The following is a 21909-nucleotide window of genomic DNA, read 5'->3' as shown; positions in this document are numbered from 1 at the left end:
TTCAGGTGCTGTGGCAATATTCATTGACCTTGTGGGCACATTGGAGTTACCAGTCTAAGCTAATTCACACCACTCGACCAGTCTGAACTGGTCAGATGGGAGGCTGATGTTAGAAGGCTGCAAAATTAGGACAGAATGTTTCTTGGTGATTGGAGGAGTGTACATTATCTTCACTGTGGCAGATTGGCTGATTGGCCCTGGCATCATAAGATGATCACCTGAGTCTTCTATGTACTGGAGTTTGTGTTTCAGCCCGTAACCAAAGCTCTCTGTGGACATCCCAACTAAAATTGATGCAAGCACTTTGGGAGGGCTTGCAGGATTATTTAGCTCACTGGAGGGAAACCTCACAGTTGTTGATGAAACAATTTCCGGCACCAGATAGTACTGCTTTACCAGGTCTTGCAGTATACCTTCATTTCAACAGGGCACATGGCTGTGTAGCTGCACAGTCTCACTAATGCTTTTTGTTGCATTTAACATGCAGTTTCTCTTACCCAATTTGGCCATATATAAAGCATAAATGTCCGTTTTTGTATTGTAACGATTTTTCCATTTTAATTATAAAATATATTTCTAGCCCAAATCAAATGTAGGTGAGCCGTGGCTTGTCCTCTTAAAATGTTGATCATGTGGAACTGGCACATAAATATTTATTTTCTGGGGATATTCTTCTTTCAACAGGTGGTTAAGTTGCATACAAAACTTGGCAAACCCATTCCTTCAACTGAACCAAATGTTATAAGTCAATCTGGAACGTCTACAGCTGCTTCCAAATCAGCTTCATCAACCGTTGCAAGTGCTGTCACTGGTGGCACCACTGCAAATACCTCTACTGCGACGAAAGTACTTACTACTACTGGTAGTACTGGTACCTCATCACTTAGTGCTGCAGCCAGCAGTACAGCACCTGGAAGCTCTGCAAACACCATCATCAAGAAGATAACTACTCCCAAAATAAACTTTGTTGGCAAGTAGATTTGCTTTTTATATTTCAGATTTTATTTTTTTAACTTGATAACATATTGTAGAAATTAATTTCAAATGTTTCCTTTTTATTGAAGCAGAACTACATCCTAAATGTAATGATCTTTTAATAGCCTGTGCCCTATATAGATAAACATATGAATAGATCATACTTTACTGAAGCAGGAATTTATAAAAAGTCTGGCTAGACATGCCCATTTCTTGTTCACCACTTTTACTTAGTGTTGTGTAGGAATGGGACACAGTAAAGTAAGTATTGCCTTAAGAGTGGTCTTTTATTGCAATATTTAAAATAGAATGAGCTAATATATGAGATCCATATTATCTCAGTTTTTTTGGGGGGGATAAACAAATATTTATTCATTTTACAAAAGAAATACACCACCCAATCCGCACCGTATTGCAATGATCGAGGATTACAGTCACAAGTTCTCAATATCCAACATGTATCAATAAAGCAGAAATGAGACGTAAACCATCGAACCCCTCCCAGTTAGACCCCCCCTCCCAACCATTTCCACCAAATTCTACAGTATTTCTTAGGGGAGCCAAGTGCTGCATACATAACTTTCTCCTGTGTGGCGCACCAGTCCACTCCATTCCGCCAACGACCCACTCTTGGGAGTTCGGGCATTTCCAAGAGGCCGCAGTGTCTCTTTTAGCTACCACCATAGCTGTAGTAAAGAACAGTTTTTCGTTGTGTGACCAGTTCAGCCCATCAGTGATGCCTAGGTGTGAGAAAGTGCCACCTTTCTTGCATTGGTATGCCCCCATTTTTTTCTGACTGCTGCTGTGCTTTGACTGAGTGTGCCCTGGGCTCCTGCCAACCAGGTACCCAGGGCCTGTGTTCCTTCCCTAAAACTGTGTTGAAACTAAAACCCAATTGGCATCTCTGGCCACCTGTCAGCCCCTAGTAAATGATACCCTAGGTATCCAGGGCATGGTGACCAGAGAAGACCCCTATGGGCTGCAGCACTCATTGTGCCACCCTTAGGGGCCCTGTACCCTGGCACCCAAACACTGCCTTTGCAGGCTGAGTACCTAAGTACAGAACTAAACAAAGTGTCGACATGGCACACATCCCTGTGTGCCATGCCCACAAACCCACTGCCCTGGCATACATCAGTCACCCCTCTAGCTGGGTACCCTATGCCAGTGGTGTGGGCACAGGTGCATGAGCCCTGTGCCCCTACAGTACCCAGGGCTATTCCTGGGCACTGTAAGTGTAGTGATGCCATTAAGAGTATATGGTGCTGGGAGGTCGACATTACGAACTCCACAACACCATAATGGCTACACTGAAGACTGATAAGTTTGGTATCAAACTTCTCAGCACATTAAATCCACACTGATGCCAGTGTGGGATTTAATGAAAAATGCACCACAGAGGGCATCTTAGAGATGCCCCCTGAAACCTAACCCTAATCCACGTCTGGACTGAGAGGCTGCCTAGGCTGCCACACAGCAGACATGTTGCTGGACCCCTGGGTGTAGAGCCCCCCCTGCTCTCATGGGTCTGCAACAATGCACATCCTGGGTGAGGTGCTAGGTCTCCTCCCCCAGGATGGGCAAGGGGAAGCTTCAAAGGCCTGCAGCCTCTGTGAGCTTCTCCTGACCATTTGCTGTACCCAGCAACTGGCCCCCACCAGTCCTGACCCCCACTGGCGGGAAAAACTACGTCGGGAAGGGGGGTGCCAGCCTGTGCCAACCCCACCCCTCAGGTGGGGGAGACTAGGTGAAGCACGACCCCGGGCTCCCGCCATCTTGACGACCGGTAGCCCTGCCCAATCACAGCTAGGCTCCTGCCCCCCTCCCACAGGAGAGGAGCAGGCTAGGGGGTGTACTCTCCCCAGGGCAGGGACCCATTGGTCCCTGTCCTTGCCCTACCTGTAAAGCCCCTAAATTCAGTATTTAGGGGCTCCCTGAACCTTCCTTCCTCAGATCTCGATACGAAAAGAAGAAAGAAGATCAAGAAGACCACCCGCCGTGCAGCTGCTAACAGGACGACAACAACTGACTTGGCCCCAGCCCTACCGGCCGGTCGATCCTGGACCCTGTTCCTTCTTAATCCCGGGGACTCCTGCGGACAGCAACCTTGGGACACCCGGAGGACCTGCCACCCTTGACCCTCTTGAAGACTGGGACTCCCATCAGCAGAGGCTCTGCTGTAACAACCCACCTGGTGGCAACAAGGAAGCTCCGGACCAGCCCACTCTGCACCCGCCTTGCCCAACCGAACCAAGACCACGAGGACGTCCCCCCGGCGACTGGGACCCGAAGTCCAGTGCCCAAAGACCCTCCTCGACAAACCAGCTGACGCCTGCAGACTCAGAACCAGGGGCCACCCCAACCGCTACCATCCGAGGGGAAGCTTTTCCGACACCCAAAGACCCCCCTGCGCCCTACAGCCCCCTGTGCTTCCCTTTGGGGTACCTACCAAGACCCCAACTTACCTCTCAAAGTGCTGGCCGCCCCTGGAGAGTCTCCGTCCCCGAGCCTGCAGCCTTTGTTCCTTTTTGACCTTTCCCATTGGATAACATTGAGCGCCCGAAGGCTCAAAAGCACCCTGCACCCAGCCATCCTAGTGCCGCTGGCTGTGGCCCCTGTGTCCTATCCTACTCCCCCCCCCCCCCCCCACCCCCCTTGCCCTGAGCAAGTGACCAGGAGCCCAGCTCCCATAGCCGCGTGGCCTGCTTGTCAGCAGCCACCAACCGAAGGCCCCCCTTCTCTCATTGGATATAATTGGGCCTACCTACCTCTGCACCCGGCCGCCCCAGTGCCGCTGGGAGTGAACGAACTGTACTTACCTGACCCTGGGGGACCCCTGAGTATGCCCAGAACCTTAACTTCACCAACGAAGTACTCACCTGGAAACCGGTAATTTACTTATCTGCCATTGGACAACATTGACTCATTTTGACTCGAAAATTTACAAAGTGTGAAGTTTTGAAATCTAAAAATATTCACATCAAAACAGCCAAAGTCTGAATTCCGAAGTACTCACCTGTGATCAGGGGAGAACCAGTACTGTACCTTTCAGCCCAGTACTGAACCGCAAAAGTAATCCCTAGCGGGGTTACTAGTAATCTGTATTTTCTCCATAGGAACCCATTGTCTGCTTTTCTATGAAATTTCTTTTAGTGTCTACTTTTGAAAACTTGAAATAGTCTTTAAAAATCACACGAAATACTGAACCGCAGTTACCTACCTGTTTTGAGCTAAGACCCCAGTGCTGGCCCTAGGAGAAAAGTACTGGATTACAAAAGTAACGCGATCGTACTTTACCTGCAACCTGAATTTTCTCCCATTGAATAACATTGTCAGATTTCCATTGAAAAGTTTCTAAGTGTGAACTTTTAAAACCGCTTTATATTCCTGAAAATTCACTACAGTAACTAAAACGTTTTTGCTAATCTGGTTTCAGCTCAGACCCCAGGACCGAATCTAAGATCTAGTCCTGGGACTACTAAAGTGATCTATATAGTAATCAACTGTACTTACATGTGGAAAACCCATTGAGCTCAATGCTATAGTGTTTTAGGATTGTGTTACTGTCAATACTGTATTAATTGTGTGCACAAACTTTATTGCTCCTTTGAAAAGTAATTACATGAGAGAACTCATAACAAGAAAAGTATATTTTTATAACAGTTGGTTCTAAAAAGAAAACACCTATATCTGTGGATATAAAAACAATTGGCCCGGAGTTCAGTCCTCAAGTGTGTGAAACCTTTTGCTGACTAAGTGTGTATAACAAATGCTTTACACTGTCCTCTGGTACTGCCCAACTGCTCGACCAAGCTACCACTTTGGAGAGTAAGGTCAGTTCTGACTTTAACCTCTGTTATACCTCTGGGGTTGGTGGACTCTATATACACACTGTACTTCATTCTAGTCCAGTATATATAGAGCCACTTTCTCACAGTATGGCAAACTTCCCATCAGCAACAGGTTGGGTGAGTATGGCCTGGGCCTCCTCCAAGGCCATAGAAAGCACCTGCGCAACCGAATCGCAGAGAGAAAGGGAGTACCAGCCCAAAAGGCACACTTAACTGACCGCAGCGCCAGGCTGGAAGAAAGGAAAATGCTACTTACCAGTATGCATTTGTTCTTGGCATGTAGAGCTGCAGATCATTACACTAAGCATTAGATTGCCCCCTGGTGTTGGCTCGGATGATTGCGTGTTGTTGTCGTCTTGGAAGAAGTCTTTTGTAGTCACGAGATAGGTGACCCCTCCCTTGGACGATAGTGTGCATGGGCATCGGCTCCATCTTTAGATTGTTTTTTAGTAGAAGTAAAGAAAAGATGTCCATGCGGGTGCATCTAAGTAAGATAGAAACTGGAAGAGATACAAGTCCCGGGGAGGCGGGAGGGCGTGTAGTGATCTGGGTGACCTTGTTGCCTGAGCTCAGCTGGGCCCTCAGTGTCACTCTTCTGGTGAAGCGGGTCAAGGCGGACCTCCAGCGGTGGCAGTCGCTGCCCCTCAACCCTATGGGGAGGGTGGCCCTTTTTAAGATGATGGTGCTTCCCCACTTTATGTGCTTCAGAACACACCCATGTGCTTTCCCAGGGCCTCGTTCCGTGAACTCTACGGCTTAACCAGCAAGTTCTTGTGGGGATGGGGTAGGTCCAGGCTGGCGCTCAGTACTTGCAGGATCCCCTCATTCAACGGGGGTTTGGGGATGACTCACCTTTACCTATACTTCTAAGCCGCGCGACTCATTTCCATACATGACTGGTACAACGGCGGTGGTCCGACCCGGCCTATAGGCTTTAACTGGAGGAGCTGGTCCTCGCTAGAATCCAATCATTTTTATATTGGAACCTGTTGCAAAGTCATCCAGTGCCCTGGGCACCCCCCAACTTTTTGCTAACTGGAACTGGTGGTAACCGACTATGACTCTGGTCTCTGTTAAACAAGGCCCAGGGCCAGTGCCAAGCTAAAAGGAACACATTATAATACAGTTAAGACACCCAACATACAATAGAGTACACTATGGTATTGTGGGGGTACCCCTGTAATTGACATGACCTACCCCATACGCCCCTAGTATGTAATAGGACAGGGGATTGAAACTACCTAGAAGTCTCCAGTATCCTGGGGCATGGCAGTTTAGAGGCCAGCAGATTCTCTGCACCAGCATGTGTGTAGTGATGAAGCCTGAGGTCAGTTTAAAAGCAGCACTGGTTGCCAGGACAGCTTTTAAACCTTAAATTATGCCCAAACTCGACTTTGAGGTAGGGGCCTTAAAAATAAAAAACCTACCATGATTTTGCATATTAGGGACCCCCAGGGTCACCCCTAGGTATACCAGGGGTAGGGGGGTCAGTTTTTATGCGCCTGGGTAAAGTGAAATTTTACATTTCACTCCCCACATGGTATTAAAGAGTTGCTCAAATTCAACTTTGATGCTAGAAGAACTGGGTATAGAAAATCTGCATGATTTCTGCAGATTCGAAACCCCTGAAGTCTCCCCTAGTTGCACAGGGGGCGGAGTCCTCTAGAAATTAGGGAAATGCTTATAAAATATGGTTTTATAAGCCCTGGTGCTAGAAAAGTGTCCCAAGTCATTTTCCCCATTGCAAACCCCATGACTCATAGGTTAACATGGTAGGAAGTTATTGATCAATAAATATTGATAGGAGAGGACTAGCCGGACCATTCAAAGACTTCCCAGAATTGTAGTAGTAAATCCAACAATATGATATTGTTGAATTTCTCCTAAAGTGTACATACAAGAAGTTATAAGACTTTCTTGTTTGTAAGTCCAAATTCAGATTTTCAGTGGTCTGCCCTGATTGGTCAGTGTTAAGTGGATTCGCCAGGCTGCTTTGAAGAGGTGATAAAGAACCCCTCTGCTGGGAGGGCAGTTTTCTGGTCTATAGGAATGCCAGGCCAGGGGGGTGGAGTCGTAAACCATCCTCTTCAAAGGCAGAGGGGAGGCCTGGGTTTCAGTTTCACTCTGACACTCTTGACCCAGAGTCAGGGCTAAGCTTAAGGAAGGTATGTGCAGATGGTAGGGGGAAGAGTATATGGAAATAAGCCATCCCAGGGGGCATGTTTTGCCAGCTCTTACCTCCTTGCTGGAAAATCAGCCATTATAGATTTGGAATAATGATGCACTCTGGGATAAACTGATGCTACACTCTACAAGATGTGGTCATAACTATGAGGAGTTGCCCTGCTCTCATTGGTCAGGAGTGACCTGGTGCTTGACCCATAGAATTTTAATAAGTATCTGAGATGGGCAGAGCCCTCCAGATCAGCTGCTTGAAACTTACTGAAACAAGAAGTGCCCTGCTGAAAAGATGTTGCTGTGCAAGGAACTCTAAGGCCTGACCTCTGAAGACTGCACCAAGTGAAACTGCAGCCCTGTGGATTACCTTGCTGCCAATGGACAAGAGTGGAACTCCCTGAAAGCTACAGGTTATCTGAAAGAAACACGTTAGTGTTAGATTCCTTACCTTAGAATATCCCCAGGCGTCGGTCTGGATCCGGAAACTTTTGCGTAGCAGTACCCCTGCGCGTCGGTAGGCGTCGTCTGCAGGCGTCCCCTGCGGCTCCGCGTCCGTCGTCGGCGTCGTGCGCCGTGATGACGGCGCTGGAGTACATAGACGCCGCCTCCGCGCGCTGACGTCAGTTCTTCTTTTTTCCGCGCCAGTGGACGCAGATCTGAAGAGCAGTACTCCGGTCTTTGACCAAGTTTTTCGATTGTCTTTTTTCCTCTATTGTGCCTGATAGGATGCCAGGATTTAAGAATTGCGATGGCTGTGAGCGCACGATGTCGGTCACAGACCATCACTGTGAGAAGGTGGCCTGATATGCAGTGCTCACTATTCTAGTGAACACTATGTATCAGTCCAGCAACCCTTATTGATGATTGGTTGTAAGTCAACCTTATAGACCAGCTATCCTAGTAGCGTGGATACGAGCAGTCTAAGGCTAAAGACTCGAGAGGGCGCGTTAAGCCAGCTGTTTACCACACATATACCCCTTGAATACCAAGTGAAAGGACACCACACAAGTGTTATGAAAATAAACAGTTATTTATTTAAAGATCACAACAGCCCTGTACTCTTTATGAGGACAGGGTACTAAGCACAAACCAAAACTCTTACAAAAATACTTAAGTTAGCACAGTATATACAAATGCCCGAGGGGCACGGAAAACCATATACTCTGAAAGTGGAATGCGAAATTCCTAGCAGGTAAGTATAGTACTAATAGCTTTTGGAATCGCTAGGACTTGACTAGGGAATCGTTAGATTATGTCTAGGAGGCCTAGGGGACTCGGGTGCAGTGTGTGCACTCTCACGCGAGATGCGGGACAAAAGTCTATGGTAGCTAGGAATTAGAAAGTTAGTGTTCTCGGGCGAACCCGACCTGGTAGGGAGAAAACGAAAGTAGATTCTGACCCTTGGATAGTGAGGCTATGCTGGGGCACCGAAATGCCGAAGTTACCTAGCCCAGGGGCTGCAGCTGCATAGGTCTGAAAAGACGTCGGGAATCCTCGTAGACGGACCAGGAGCCGGAAGAAAAGATGCTGGCCGGTGACCAGTGAAGAAAGTTCAGTCGGATCCAAGCCTGGATCTTGAAGATAGATGACACCTGAAAGCAGAGGGGACCAAGTTCGAGACTACTAGCCAGTAGTCAGTGGGCACCAGGAGGGCACCGGATGGTAGCCACCTCGACTAGGTGAGTGGGTGACGCTTGACTCGAAGATCTCACGGACCAGGAGGCGTTGTCGGCGACCAGGATGGAGGATCGAGCTGTCCCACGAAGATAGAAGCTGTCGGCGTCGCTGGACCCAGGATTGGGCAACAAAGCCTTGGCAAATTCAAGCCCACGCGGTGGACCTAAAATGGCGTCTGGAGTGGACCAGGAGGATCCGGGGTGCCTCTCTTGAAGAAGGAAGCAAAGGCCAGCCTGGAGCAACCAGACCAGCAGTCGTGAAGTCGTTGGGCGTCGTTCAGAGGGCCACAAGCCAGCCGGCTAGTAGCCAAACAACGCGGTGCACAGCAAACAGCAGAAGGGCCCCACGCAGATCGTGGAGATGCAGGGGGGGCTGATCTTGGGTGCTGGAGCTGCGCAGGGTCGGGGCTTCTCGGACCCCAAAGCACTCACCAGTGGAGGACACGGTGGGCTTGCAGTAAAGATGTCGTGCAGTCTTGGCGATCGTCGGTCCCTTGAGGTCTCGTCGCACTCACGGTTCTCAGCTGGGCTGTAGAGGTGAGTAGAGGTCAGAGGTGCCAGGGAAGCCGGGTCTCGTCGAGCTGGGTCGTCGGATTCGTGATGAAGGACTTGCAGCAGACCGCAGTGTTCTTTAGGATGGTGCCTGCGGATGCAGGGTGACTACTCCTTAGCCACAAGGGAGAATCTTGAAGAAGAAATCGTGAAGTCCTTTCGAAGAAAGTGGTATCTTGATTCCAAAGATGATCTAATTTGAACAGGGGGCCCGCTCCTATCTTTATACTAAAAAAAGGGGGCTGACCCGGTGACTAGGTCCTGCCTATGGGTGGGACCAGGAGGGGGGTGGTTACACCCCTCTCCCCTGCCGGACTTCCCCAGGCCAGGGGCTGGTGTGCCCCTGGAACTGGTTCTGACTGGCCTATGCGTAGTGAGCACCGGGGTGCCACTCAGCAGTCACCTTCCTGAAAAGCCCTGCCTACCCAGGATACACAAAACCATGTCTGGGACGGTGCTAGCACCGCCCCGGACAGGAAACCCTTTGTCCAGGCCTCCCTCGCTGGAAGGACTCCCAGCAGCAGGAGGTCAGACTCGTGTCTGTGGTGGCAGCATCCATTTTGTGGAGCTGAGGCTTCAGTTAACTTTAACCGGGGTTCACAGTTACATACATGTCGTGTCCCTCTAGAAGGGTGGAATGCTAACCCCGTCGCCAGAATTGGCGAGGGGTTAGTATTCCAATTCGTATGACACCTTACTCGACATGTTTTGATAAAGCAATACCAAAGTTAGCATTTAACCGCGAGGATTATAATGCACTTAAGAGTATATGGTATGCGATATCATGGAACAGCTATTAGGACTTGGTTCCGCAAGCTGCAGACAGGCTCAGCTCATGCCAGAGCACCATCTCACACGATTCCAAGCACTCTGCCTTCAGGATTGTCAAGGCCTGCCATAGGAGTGACTGATAGGAATCTGTGTGTCCATTTTAGGGTTAGGTATAGGTATACTACACCTACAGCAAAGGGTGATTACACGACTTTGCCCCAGCTGTCATGCAGCCAGTTGTGTCAAATTTAGGAGGCCAGCCAGGGGTGGCATAATACATGCTGCAGCCCCTGGCAGCCCTGGGTACACCTATGCCCTGAGTTACAGGGTCTGATAAGGTGGCCCAGTACCAATTGGTAGATGCACCTAGGGTACATGAGGTAATTTAGAAAGAGAACAGCCAGGCTGTGGGTCTGATTGGCAGGCCCACAGCCAGAGAAAGTCGTAAACCAGTGAAACAAAAGCAAAAAATCTGGGTGATCATAGGATTGCAGACCCTACTCTCCTACATGACCCCCCCCCAAACTTTGGGACAATAAGCTAACCTTGACCAGGTGAGTCTTCTTGTTCTAAGTGGAAATATCTGGAGAGCCCATCGGCATTGCCATGATCAGTACCAGGTCTATGTTCCACTGTAAAGTCCATCCCCTGTAGGGAAATGGACCACCTAAGCAGTTTGGGGTTTTCACCCTTCATCTGATTTAGCCACAAGAGGGGCTTATGGTCGGTCTGAATCTTGAAGTGAGTGCCAAACAAGTATGGCCTCAGCTTCTTCAGGGCCCAAACCACAGCAAAGGCCTCCCTCTCAATAGCTGACCAATTCTTCTCTCTGGGGGTCAGCCTTCTGCTTATAAAAGCAATGGGCTGATCCTGACCATCAAAATTCAGTTGAGAAAGAACAGCTCCCACACCCAACTCAGAAGCATCTGTTTGGACAATGAATGGTTTGGAGTAGTCTGGACTCTTAAGGATAGGTGCTGTGCACATGGCCTGCTTTAGGTCATCGAATGCTTTTTGACAGCCTGCTGTCCACTGAACCTTTTTTGGCATTTTCTTACTTGTCAGTTCATTTAATGGTGTCACAATGGAACCATAGTTCCTGACAAACTTTCTGTAGTATCCAGTCAGGCCCAAGAAAGCTCGAACCTGAGTCTGGGTGGTTGGAGGAGCCCAGTCCCTGATTGACTGTATTTTGCTCTCCAGTGGCTGAACCTGGCCTCCACCTACAAGGTGGCCCAGGTATACAACCTGTGTCTGCCCTATCTGGCACTTGGTGGCCTTGATAGTGAGGCCTGCTGCTTGCAGAGCCTCTAACACTTTCCTCAGGTGGACCAGGTGATCCTCCCAGGTGGAGCTAAAGACAGCAATATCATCTAGATATGCTGCACAGAAGTCATCCAGCCCAGTAAGGACTTGATTCACCAACCTTTGGAAGGTGGCAGGTGCATTTTTCAGACCAAAGGGCATTACCACAAATTGATAATGCCCACCAGGGGTTGAAAATGCTGTTTTGGGCTTGGCATCCTCAGCTAACCTGATTTGCCAATACCCAGCTGTTAAGTCAAATGTACTTAAGTAGTTGGCAGAAGCCAATCTATCTATAAGTTCATCTGCCCTTGGTATTGGGTGGGCATCAGTCTTAGTGACTGCATTGAGACCCCTGTAGTCTACGCAAAACCTCATCTCTCTCTTACCATCTTGGGTGTGAGGCTTTGGCACTAGAACTACTGGACTAGCCCAGGGGCTATCTGAGGGTTCAATGACTCCCAACTCCAACATTTTCTGCACTTCAGTTTTTATGCAGTCTCTAACATGATCAGGCTGCCTGTAGATTTTACTCTTGACAGGTAGGCTGTCACCAGTGTCAACCTCATGGGTGCACCAATTGGTCTGACTGGGTGTCAGAGAGAACATACGTCTGAAAGACTGAAGAACCTGTTTACAGTCTTTCTGCTGATGTTCAGAGAGGCTGCCACAAAAGACAACACCATCTACTGACCCATCATCAGGATTCTGAGTGAGCAGGTCTGGGAGAGGGTCACTCTCTTCCTCCTGTCCCTCATCTATGGCCATGAGCAAGCTCATGTCCTTCCTGTCGACATATGCTTTGAGCCTGTTGACATGGAGTACCCTATGGGGACTCCTGGGAGTTCCAAGGTCCACCAGGTAGGTGACCTCTCCCTTTTGCTCAAGGATTGTGTGGGGCCCAGACCATTTGTCTTTGAGTGCTGCTGGGGCCACTGGCTCCAGCACCCACACCTTCTGTCCAGGCTGATAAACAGTCAGGACAGCCTTTTGGTCATGCCAAGCTTTTTGAAGTTCTTGACTGGCCTTAAGGTTTTCTGATGCCTTCTCCATATACTCAGCCATCCTGGAGCGGAGACCAAGTACATAGTCCATTATGTTGGTTGCAGGCTTTTTGAGAGGTCTCTCCCATCCTTCCTTCACCAAACACAAGGGGCCTCTCACAGGATGCCCATACAAAAGTTCAAAAGGGCTGTAGCCAACCCCCTTTTGTGGGACCTCTCTGTAAGCAAACAGAAGGCAGGGCATCAGGACATCCCATCTACGCCTGAGTGTTTCAGGTAGTCCATGAATCATCCCTTTTAGGGTCCTGTTGAACCTTTCAACAAGCCCATTGCATTGTGGGTGATAGGGTGTAGTGAATTTGTAATTGACACCACACTCCTTCCACATAGCAGTTAAATAGCTTGACATGAAGTTTGCACCTCTGTCAGAGACAACCTCCTTAGGGAAGCCCACTCTGGAGAACACTCCAACTAGGGCCCTTGCCACCACAGGGGCTGTGGTGGTCCTAAGTGGAATAGCTTCAGGATACCTGGTGGCATGATCCACTACCACCAGTATAAACTTGTGCCCTGATGCTGTCTGGGGTTCCATTGGACCAACAATGTCAATCCCCACTCTTTCAAAGGGCACCCCCACCACAGGCATTGGTATAAGGGGGGCCTTTGTTGTGCCACCTGACTTACCACTGGCTTGGCAAGTGACACAGGAGCGACAAAACTCCTTGGTATCCTCATTCATGTGAGGCCAGTGAAAGTGTGAGACAAGCCTGTCCCAAGTCTTTGTCTGGCCTAAGTGTCCTGCTAAGGGAATCTCATGGGCCAAGGTAAGTAGGAAACCTCTCTGAGACAAGGGTACAACCAGCCTCCTGGTCATGCCAGGCTTGGGGTCTCTTGACTCAGTGTACAGGAGTCCATCTTCCCAGTATACCTTGTGGGTACCTGTGGCGTTCCCAGCAGCCTCAGCAGCAGCCTGCTGTCTGAGGGGTTCAAGAGAAGGGCAGCCTAACTGGTCCTTCCCCAGGTCTTCCCTTGAGGGTCCCCCTGAACCCAAGAATTCAACTTGATCAAGTTCAAACTCTCTAGGCTCAGTTTCCCTCAATTCCTGCAGGTCAGCCTCCTCTGAGACTTGATCCACAACCTGGGGCAAGGGGGAAGGCACAGCCTTAACCCTACTGCTCTTTTTCTTGGAAGGTGTCTGGTCCATTGTTCCAGGATCCAGCACCTGTTCAGTGGGGCATCTTCTGGCCTGTGACCTAGTCACAGCAAACACATGTGCTGGCAAACCTAACATTTCCAGATGAGTCCTCTGCTCCACTTCTGACCATTGTGATGACTCCAAATCATTGCCCAACAAACAATCCACTGGGAGGTCTGAACTAACTACAACCTTCTTGTGGCCAGTTACCCCTCCCCAGGAGAAAGCTACAATTGCCATACTATGATTGGTAGTGACATTGCTTGCATTGGTCACCAGGAATTCTGTACCTGGCATGATCTGTCCAGGGTCCACAAAGCTAGGTGTCACCATTGTGACACTGGCACAAGTGTCCCTATAGGCCTGAGCCATTTTTCCATTAATAAAAGGTGTCTGTCTGTATTTGCCCAAAGTATTGGGACTTATGTCAGGGGACATATCCATATCCCCTGTACTGACAAGGACAGCCTGAGTGAGGGTGCCAACTAAGTTGTCACTCCCCTCAGAACCCAGGGTTAACCCTACTAAACCCTTGGGAGGTGCACTACCACTGCTGGCTGTACTAGGGGGCACAGGTGCCTTAGGGGCTGCAGTGGCAGGAGTCTGCCCTCCTCCTTTCTTGGTGCACTCACTAAACCAGTGAGTTTTACTTTTGCAGTATTGGCACCACCTTTTAGATTGGCCTTCTTTCTTCTTTTGGGGAGCCTGACCCCCACCCTCTTTGGGTTGTTGGGGACCTGTCGAAGACTTCTGGTCATTTTGTTCCCCTTTCGAATCCTTACCCTTCTGGTCTGCTTTCTTCTGACCACCTTGATTCTGGCCCTGGTTCTGTTTAACTCTTGTTCTAACCCATCTGTCTGCCTTCTTTCCCAATTCTTGGGGAGAGGTCAGATCTGAGTCAACAAGATGCTGATGCAACAACTGGTTCTGACAATTGTTTAAAATTTGCTCTCTCATCATCAAATTGTACAATCCTTTATAATCAGTAACCTTACTGCCCAGCAACCAGCCCTCAAAAGCCTTAGTGGCACAATCTACAAAGTCAGCCCAATCTTGAGACTGAGTTTTCTGGGTATCCCTGAACAGCACCCTGTACTGCTCAGTGGTTAGGCCAAACCCATCAACCAGTGCATTTTTCAAGACTTGGTAATCATTAGCATCCTCCACCCTTGTGGTGAGGAGCTTGTCTCTTCCTTTACCCTCAAAGGAGAGCCACAAGATAGCTGCCCACTGACTTGGGGGAACACCTTGCACAGTGCAGGCCCTCTCCAAAGCAGTAATCCATTTGTGGATGTCATCCCCTTGTTTAAAGGGGGGCACTATCTTACCAAGGTGTTTTGTATCAAAACTCCTTTCCCTATTGCTAGGTACAATGCTGCCACCAGTGGGGACTGTCCCACTCAATTGTTGCTCTCTAGCAAAGGCAAGCCTCTCTTTGGCCAGGGCAAGTTCTTCCCTTTCAATCCTCAGATTGGCTGCCTTTTCCTTAGCTTCATACATTCTCCTCTGGGGAGATGTCATTCCCCTTTGAGAGGAACGTTGAGAGCCATTGGTATGAAGGGATCTGATAGAGCCTCTTGATAGAGATCTATCTCGTCCATTCCCAATGTTAAGCTGACCTGAGAGTGGCCCCAAGGGTCCCCTAGTGCCCATCTCATGTCTGCTTAAGTTGGACCTGGTTAGTCTGCTGACTTCTACCTGTTCCTTTTCTGCCTCATCCCCTGATACCAAATCATCATCCTCATCATCAGCATCATCTGCTTCCTGAAGAGGATGGTCCTGGGCATCAAAGGGACCCTGTAAGGAGGGCATGTTGCCATCTGAATTAGAAGGGTCTGGGTTACCAGCCCTCCTTGCATCATGAGTCTCTAAGAGACCAATCAGAAAGGCAGTTGTGGGGTTCGACCCCTGCTTAATCTTCCTAGAGGTACACACTTGTCGTAACTCATGGAAGCTAAGCGCAGTATATCTTGAAGGGATGACCTGTGGAGGGTCAACTGACACGAGGGGAACCTCAGTGTTTCCTCCTTTGTCCGACATACTGTTTCTAGTGTGGTGTAAGTGATGCACCTACCTACACTATGTGTTTACCTACTGATCCCTTGCTAAGAGTTGCAGCCAAGGTGTGCTAAGCCTTGAGGAGCTACAACAGCTGGTTCAGTAGAACTCAGAGTATTCTAAGCTTTAGTTATGTGTACCTAACAGTACTTATGTGATCTTTCAACAAGATATTCTTAGGATACGTGTGGTAAAACAACAGCAAGCTCAAATCCCAACCGCTGCTCACCAATGTGAGAAGGTGGCCTGATATGCAGTGCTCACTATTCTAGTGAACACTATGTATCAGTCCAGCAACCCTTATTGATGATTGGTTGTAAGTCAACCTTATAGACCAGCTATCCTAGTAGCGTGGATACGAGCAGTCTAAGGCTAAAGACTCGAGAGGGCGCGTTAAGCCAGCTGTTTACCACACATATACCCCTTGAATACCAAGTGAAAGGACACCACACAAGTGTTATGAAAATAAACAGTTATTTATTTAAAGATCACAACAGCCCTGTACTCTTTATGAGGACAGGGTACTAAGCACAAACCAAAACTCTTACAAAAATACTTAAGTTAGCACAGTATATACAAATGCCCGAGGGGCACGGAAAACCATATACTCTGAAAGTGGAATGCGAAATTCCTAGCAGGTAAGTATAGTACTAATAGCTTTTGGAATCGCTAGGACTTGACTAGGGAATCGTTAGATTATGTCTAGGAGGCCTAGGGGACTCGGGTGCAGTGTGTGCACTCTCACGCGAGATGCGGGACAAAAGTCTATGGTAGCTAGGAATTAGAAAGTTAGTGTTCTCGGGCGAACCCGACCTGGTAGGGAGAAAACGAAAGTAGATTCTGACCCTTGGATAGTGAGGCTATGCTGGGGCACCGAAATGCCGAAGTTACCTAGCCCAGGGGCTGCAGCTGCATAGGTCTGAAAAGACGTCGGGAATCCTCGTAGACGGACCAGGAGCCGGAAGAAAAGATGCTGGCCGGTGACCAGTGAAGAAAGTTCAGTCGGATCCAAGCCTGGATCTTGAAGATAGATGACACCTGAAAGCAGAGGGGACCAAGTTCGAGACTACTAGCCAGTAGTCAGTGGGCACCAGGAGGGCACCGGATGGTAGCCACCTCGACTAGGTGAGTGGGTGACGCTTGACTCGAAGATCTCACGGACCAGGAGGCGTTGTCGGCGACCAGGATGGAGGATCGAGCTGTCCCACGAAGATAGAAGCTGTCGGCGTCGCTGGACCCAGGATTGGGCAACAAAGCCTTGGCAAATTCAAGCCCACGCGGTGGACCTAAAATGGCGTCTGGAGTGGACCAGGAGGATCCGGGGTGCCTCTCTTGAAGAAGGAAGCAAAGGCCAGCCTGGAGCAACCAGACCAGCAGTCGTGAAGTCGTTGGGCGTCGTTCAGAGGGCCACAAGCCAGCCGGCTAGTAGCCAAACAACGCGGTGCACAGCAAACAGCAGAAGGGCCCCACGCAGATCGTGGAGATGCAGGGGGGGCTGATCTTGGGTGCTGGAGCTGCGCAGGGTCGGGGCTTCTCGGACCCCAAAGCACTCACCAGTGGAGGACACGGTGGGCTTGCAGTAAAGATGTCGTGCAGTCTTGGCGATCGTCGGTCCCTTGAGGTCTCGTCGCACTCACGGTTCTCAGCTGGGCTGTAGAGGTGAGTAGAGGTCAGAGGTGCCAGGGAAGCCGGGTCTCGTCGAGCTGGGTCGTCGGATTCGTGATGAAGGACTTGCAGCAGACCGCAGTGTTCTTTAGGATGGTGCCTGCGGATGCAGGGTGACTACTCCTTAGCCACAAGGGAGAATCTTGAAGAAGAAATCGTGAAGTCCTTTCGAAGAAAGTGGTATCTTGATTCCAAAGATGATCTAATTTGAACAGGGGGCCCGCTCCTATCTTTATACTAAAAAAAGGGGGCTGACCCGGTGACTAGGTCCTGCCTATGGGTGGGACCAGGAGGGGGGTGGTTACACCCCTCTCCCCTGCCGGACTTCCCCAGGCCAGGGGCTGGTGTGCCCCTGGAACTGGTTCTGACTGGCCTATGCGTAGTGAGCACCGGGGTGCCACTCAGCAGTCACCTTCCTGAAAAGCCCTGCCTACCCAGGATACACAAAACCATGTCTGGGACGGTGCTAGCACCGCCCCGGACAGGAAACCCTTTGTCCAGGCCTCCCTCGCTGGAAGGACTCCCAGCAGCAGGAGGTCAGACTCGTGTCTGTGGTGGCAGCATCCATTTTGTGGAGCTGAGGCTTCAGTTAACTTTAACCGGGGTTCACAGTTACATACATGTCGTGTCCCTCTAGAAGGGTGGAATGCTAACCCCGTCGCCAGAATTGGCGAGGGGTTAGTATTCCAATTCGTATGACACCTTACTCGACATGTTTTGATAAAGCAATACCAAAGTTAGCATTTAACCGCGAGGATTATAATGCACTTAAGAGTATATGGTATGCGATATCATGGAACAGCTATTAGGACTTGGTTCCGCAAGCTGCAGACAGGCTCAGCTCATGCCAGAGCACCATCTCACACGATTCCAAGCACTCTGCCTTCAGGATTGTCAAGGCCTGCCATAGGAGTGACTGATAGGAATCTGTGTGTCCATTTTAGGGTTAGGTATAGGTATACTACACCTACAGCAAAGGGTGATTACACGACTTTGCCCCAGCTGTCATGCAGCCAGTTGTGTCAAATTTAGGAGGCCAGCCAGGGGTGGCATAATACATGCTGCAGCCCCTGGCAGCCCTGGGTACACCTATGCCCTGAGTTACAGGGTCTGATAAGGTGGCCCAGTACCAATTGGTAGATGCACCTAGGGTACATGAGGTAATTTAGAAAGAGAACAGCCAGGCTGTGGGTCTGATTGGCAGGCCCACAGCCAGAGAAAGTCGTAAACCAGTGAAACAAAAGCAAAAAATCTGGGTGATCATAGGATTGCAGACCCTACTCTCCTACAATCACCGCCTCTGCCTCCGGTGTCTGGGCCCCGACCACGACGTGGACTCCTGCGTCGACTGCCGGGCCCTTACCAACAAGGCTAGACGGGAGCGGTCCCGCAAGCTACTGGAGCTCCGGGTGTCGGCCCCACGTCGGGACCGGGAGCGGTCCCGGTCCGGCCGGAGGTCGAGAGAGCGTTCGAGGGAGCGGTCGCGGAGCCGCGCCGGGCGCTCCGGAAGTCGACGCCACTCGTCATCCTCGTCAGGTAAGAAGCACAAGAAGTCGGGGCGTCGTCATCGTACCCCCGACTCCCCCCCCGACGCTCGCGCGATGCGGCCGGGGGCTCGGGTGACCCCATCCCCGCGGCTCCGCGAGAGTCGCCGGCGCGGCCTGCCTCATACCCTCCGGTCCCTGGGCATGGTGCGACGCCTGAGGAGATCGAGGCGTTCCTCATGGCCATGAGGGCGCTCGCTTCTCCGACGGGGCCTACGGTGCCTGCGGGCCCAGTGCTACCGTCTGGGGGCCCTGGCGGTTCGGGTGTCCCTGCCTCGGCGCCGTCGGGTGCTCCGGCCCCGGCGCCGCCGACGGCTCCGACCCCGGCGCCGCAGGGGCCTCCGGGATCGGCGCCGGCTGGTCTTCCGGCCTCCCCGGCGCCGTTGCCATCGGGGTTACCCCCGACGCCGCCCCCGCGCGGCGCCGGTTCTCCGCTGCCGGTTCCGGCCGGCGGTGGGGTTCCGGCGTCGGAGAAGGTAAGGGGACGGCGCCCTCTTGGCCAAGGGGGCCATCGAGCGCGTTCCTGGGCCAGAAGTAGGGCGTGGTTGTTATTCCCACTACTTTCTGGTGCCCAAGAAGGACAAGGGGGGCCTACGTCCTATCTTGGATCTAAGGAACGTCAACGGCTTCCTCCGGAAGGAGAAGTTCAAGATGTTGACGTTAGCTCAGGTCTTGGCTGCTCTAGACCCGCAAGACTGGATGGTAGCGTTGGACTTGCAGGACGCCTATTTTCACATCCCCGTCCTGCCGGCCCACCGGCGTTACCTGCGGTTCACGGTAGGCCAGGAGCACTTTCAGTTTGTCGTGCTCCCCTTCGGCCTTACCAGCGCCCCACGGGTGTTCACAAAGGTGATGGCGGTGGTCGCAGCCCATCTGCGCAGGTTAGGGGTTTCAGTCTTCCCCTACCTAGACGACTGGTTGTTGAAGGCGGGCTCGCCCCAGACAGTCGTCCACCACCTTCAGATGACGGCAGACCTCTTGCACGACCTGGGGTTCTCCATCAACGTGCCGAAATCACACCTGTGTCCCTCTCAAAAGCTCCTTTTCATCGGAGCGGTTCTGGACTCGGCGCAGTTTCGGGTTTATCCTCCGGAACGGCGGGTTCGGGATATTCAGGCTTTGATTCCCATCTTTCAGCCGCTATCCCGAGTCTCGGTCAGGTTGACGCTGCGGCTGCTGGGACTGATGGCTTCCTGCATCCTTCTGGTGCATCACGCCAGGTGGCGGATGCGGGCTCTGCAGTGGGACCTGAAGTTTCAGTGGGCCCAGCATCAGGGCAACTTGTCCGACCACGTCTTGATCTCGGAGGGCACTGCGAGACAACTGCAGTGGTGGCTTACGGACCGCGATTGGGTCAGGGGCAAGTCCCTCTCCCTTCCCCAACCGGAGCACGTTGTCGTGACGGACGCGTCCCTCCAGGGCTGGGGTGGCCACTTGGGAGAGGCAGAGATCAGAGGCATCTGGTCTCCGGCGGAGTCCCGGCTCCATATCAATCTGTTGGAGCTGCGGGCGATTCGTCTGGCACTGAAGGCATTCCTCCCCTTTGTCAACGGGAGTGTAGTGCAGGTGTTCACCGACAACACCACCGCCATGTGGTACTGCAACAAACAGGGCGGAGTGGGGTCGTGGACCCTTTGCCAGGAGGCTCTGCGCCTCTGGCAATGGCTGGAACGTCAGGGCGTGACTCTGACGGTTCAACACCTGGCAGGTTCTCTGAACGCCAGGGCGGACGAACTCAGCCGTCGGTGCTCGATGGATCACGAATGGCGTCTGAACTCGGACGTGGCGCAAGGCATCTTTCTGCAATGGGGAGAGCCTTGGTTAGATCTATTCGCCACAGAAGAGAACGCGCAATGTCATCAGTTCTGCGCGTTGGAGTTTCCAAGACGGCACTCGCACGGCGACGCCTTTCGGCGCGAGTGGAGTTGCGGTCTGTTATACGCCTTTCCGCCTATACCACTTCTGCCCAGAGTGCTGAAGAAGATCAGGCGCGACCGGGCCCAAGTTATCCTTGTGGCTCCGGACTGGGCTCGAAGGTACTGGTATCCCGAGCTACTCAGCATGTCAGTCGGTCCCCCGATCCGCCTGCCCCTTCAGGAGGACCTTCTGTCGCAGCAGCAGGGGACGGTCCTCCACCCGAACCTGTCCAGTCTCCACCTCCATGCTTGGAGATTGAGCGGCGGCAGTTGAGGCCATTTGACTTGCCTCCTGAAGTCTGTGATGTTATTCTGGCAGCCAGGCGTCCCTCCACTAAGTCGGTATACGCCTGTCGGTGGAACAGATTTGTGGCATGGTGCACAGCAAAGGCTGTGGATCCTCTTTCTGCCCCTCTTTCGGAGGTTCTTCTGTTTCTTCTTTCTCTTGCCCAGCAGGGCTCTGCTCTGGGCACTATCAAGGGCTACCTTTCTGCCCTTTCAGCCTTTTTAAGGCTTCCTGATCAGCCTTCTTTGTTCAAATCCCCGATTGTAACTCGATTCTTGAAAGGCATCACTCACATGTTTCCACCTGTTCCGTTTGTGATGCCTCAGTGGGATTTGAACCTGGTTCTAACTTTCCTGATGTGTGCTCCCTTTGAGCCCCTTCATTCTTGCCCTCTCCGTCTCCTGACTTTGAAGACTGCTTTCCTGGTTGCCATCACCTCTGCCAGGAGGGTGAGTGAGCTCCAGGCTCTTTCTGTCCAACCTCCTTTCCTGTCCATTCATCCTGACAAGGTGGTTCTGAGGACTAGACCTTCTTTCCTGCCCAAGGTTGTTTCGGCCTTTCACATCGGGCAGTCCATCACCCTCCCTTCCTTCTTCCCGCCTCCGCATCCTTCAAAGGATGAAGAGCGGCTCCATCGTCTGGACCCAAAACGTGCGCTTTCATTTTATATGGATCGCACACGCCAGTTCTGGGTGGATGACCAACTGTTTGTTGGCTACGTGGGTGCGAAGAAGGGACGGGCGGTTTGTAAACGAACCATCTCTCGATGGGTCGTCCTCTGCATCAAAGCGTGCTACTCTTTGGCTCGGAAGGAGCCTCCTGTTGGGCTGAGGGCCCATTCCACTCGGGCCACGGCGGCTACTACTGCCCTGGGCCGGGGAGTCCCCTTGCAGGACATTTGCCAGGCGGCTACGTGGGCCTCGCTGCACACCT

At 51.3% G+C, this 21909-nt stretch overlaps 1 protein-coding gene across 3 annotated transcripts in view; it reads left to right on the top strand.

Moving 5' to 3' along the window:
• Positions 1–21909, top strand: part of ZFR (zinc finger RNA binding protein) — a 691036-nt gene that overhangs the window by 191760 nt on the left and 477367 nt on the right. For all 3 annotated transcript variants that reach the window (XR_015309278.1, XM_086960497.1, XM_086960498.1), the window contains one exon: positions 685–970. Coding sequence is in view for 2 of the 3 variants with exons in the window: in XM_086960497.1 (XP_086816623.1) it covers positions 685–970 (286 nt within the window). In the remaining variant the exon portion in view is untranslated. The remainder of the gene's footprint in view (positions 1–684; positions 971–21909) is intronic.

This window comes from Lissotriton vulgaris, chromosome 3_1 (assembly GCF_964263255.1).
Source record: "Lissotriton vulgaris chromosome 3_1, aLisVul1.2, whole genome shotgun sequence".
NCBI classification, from domain to species: Eukaryota; Metazoa; Chordata; class Amphibia; order Caudata; family Salamandridae; genus Lissotriton; species Lissotriton vulgaris.
This window is presented reverse-complemented; position numbering and strand designations above follow the sequence as displayed.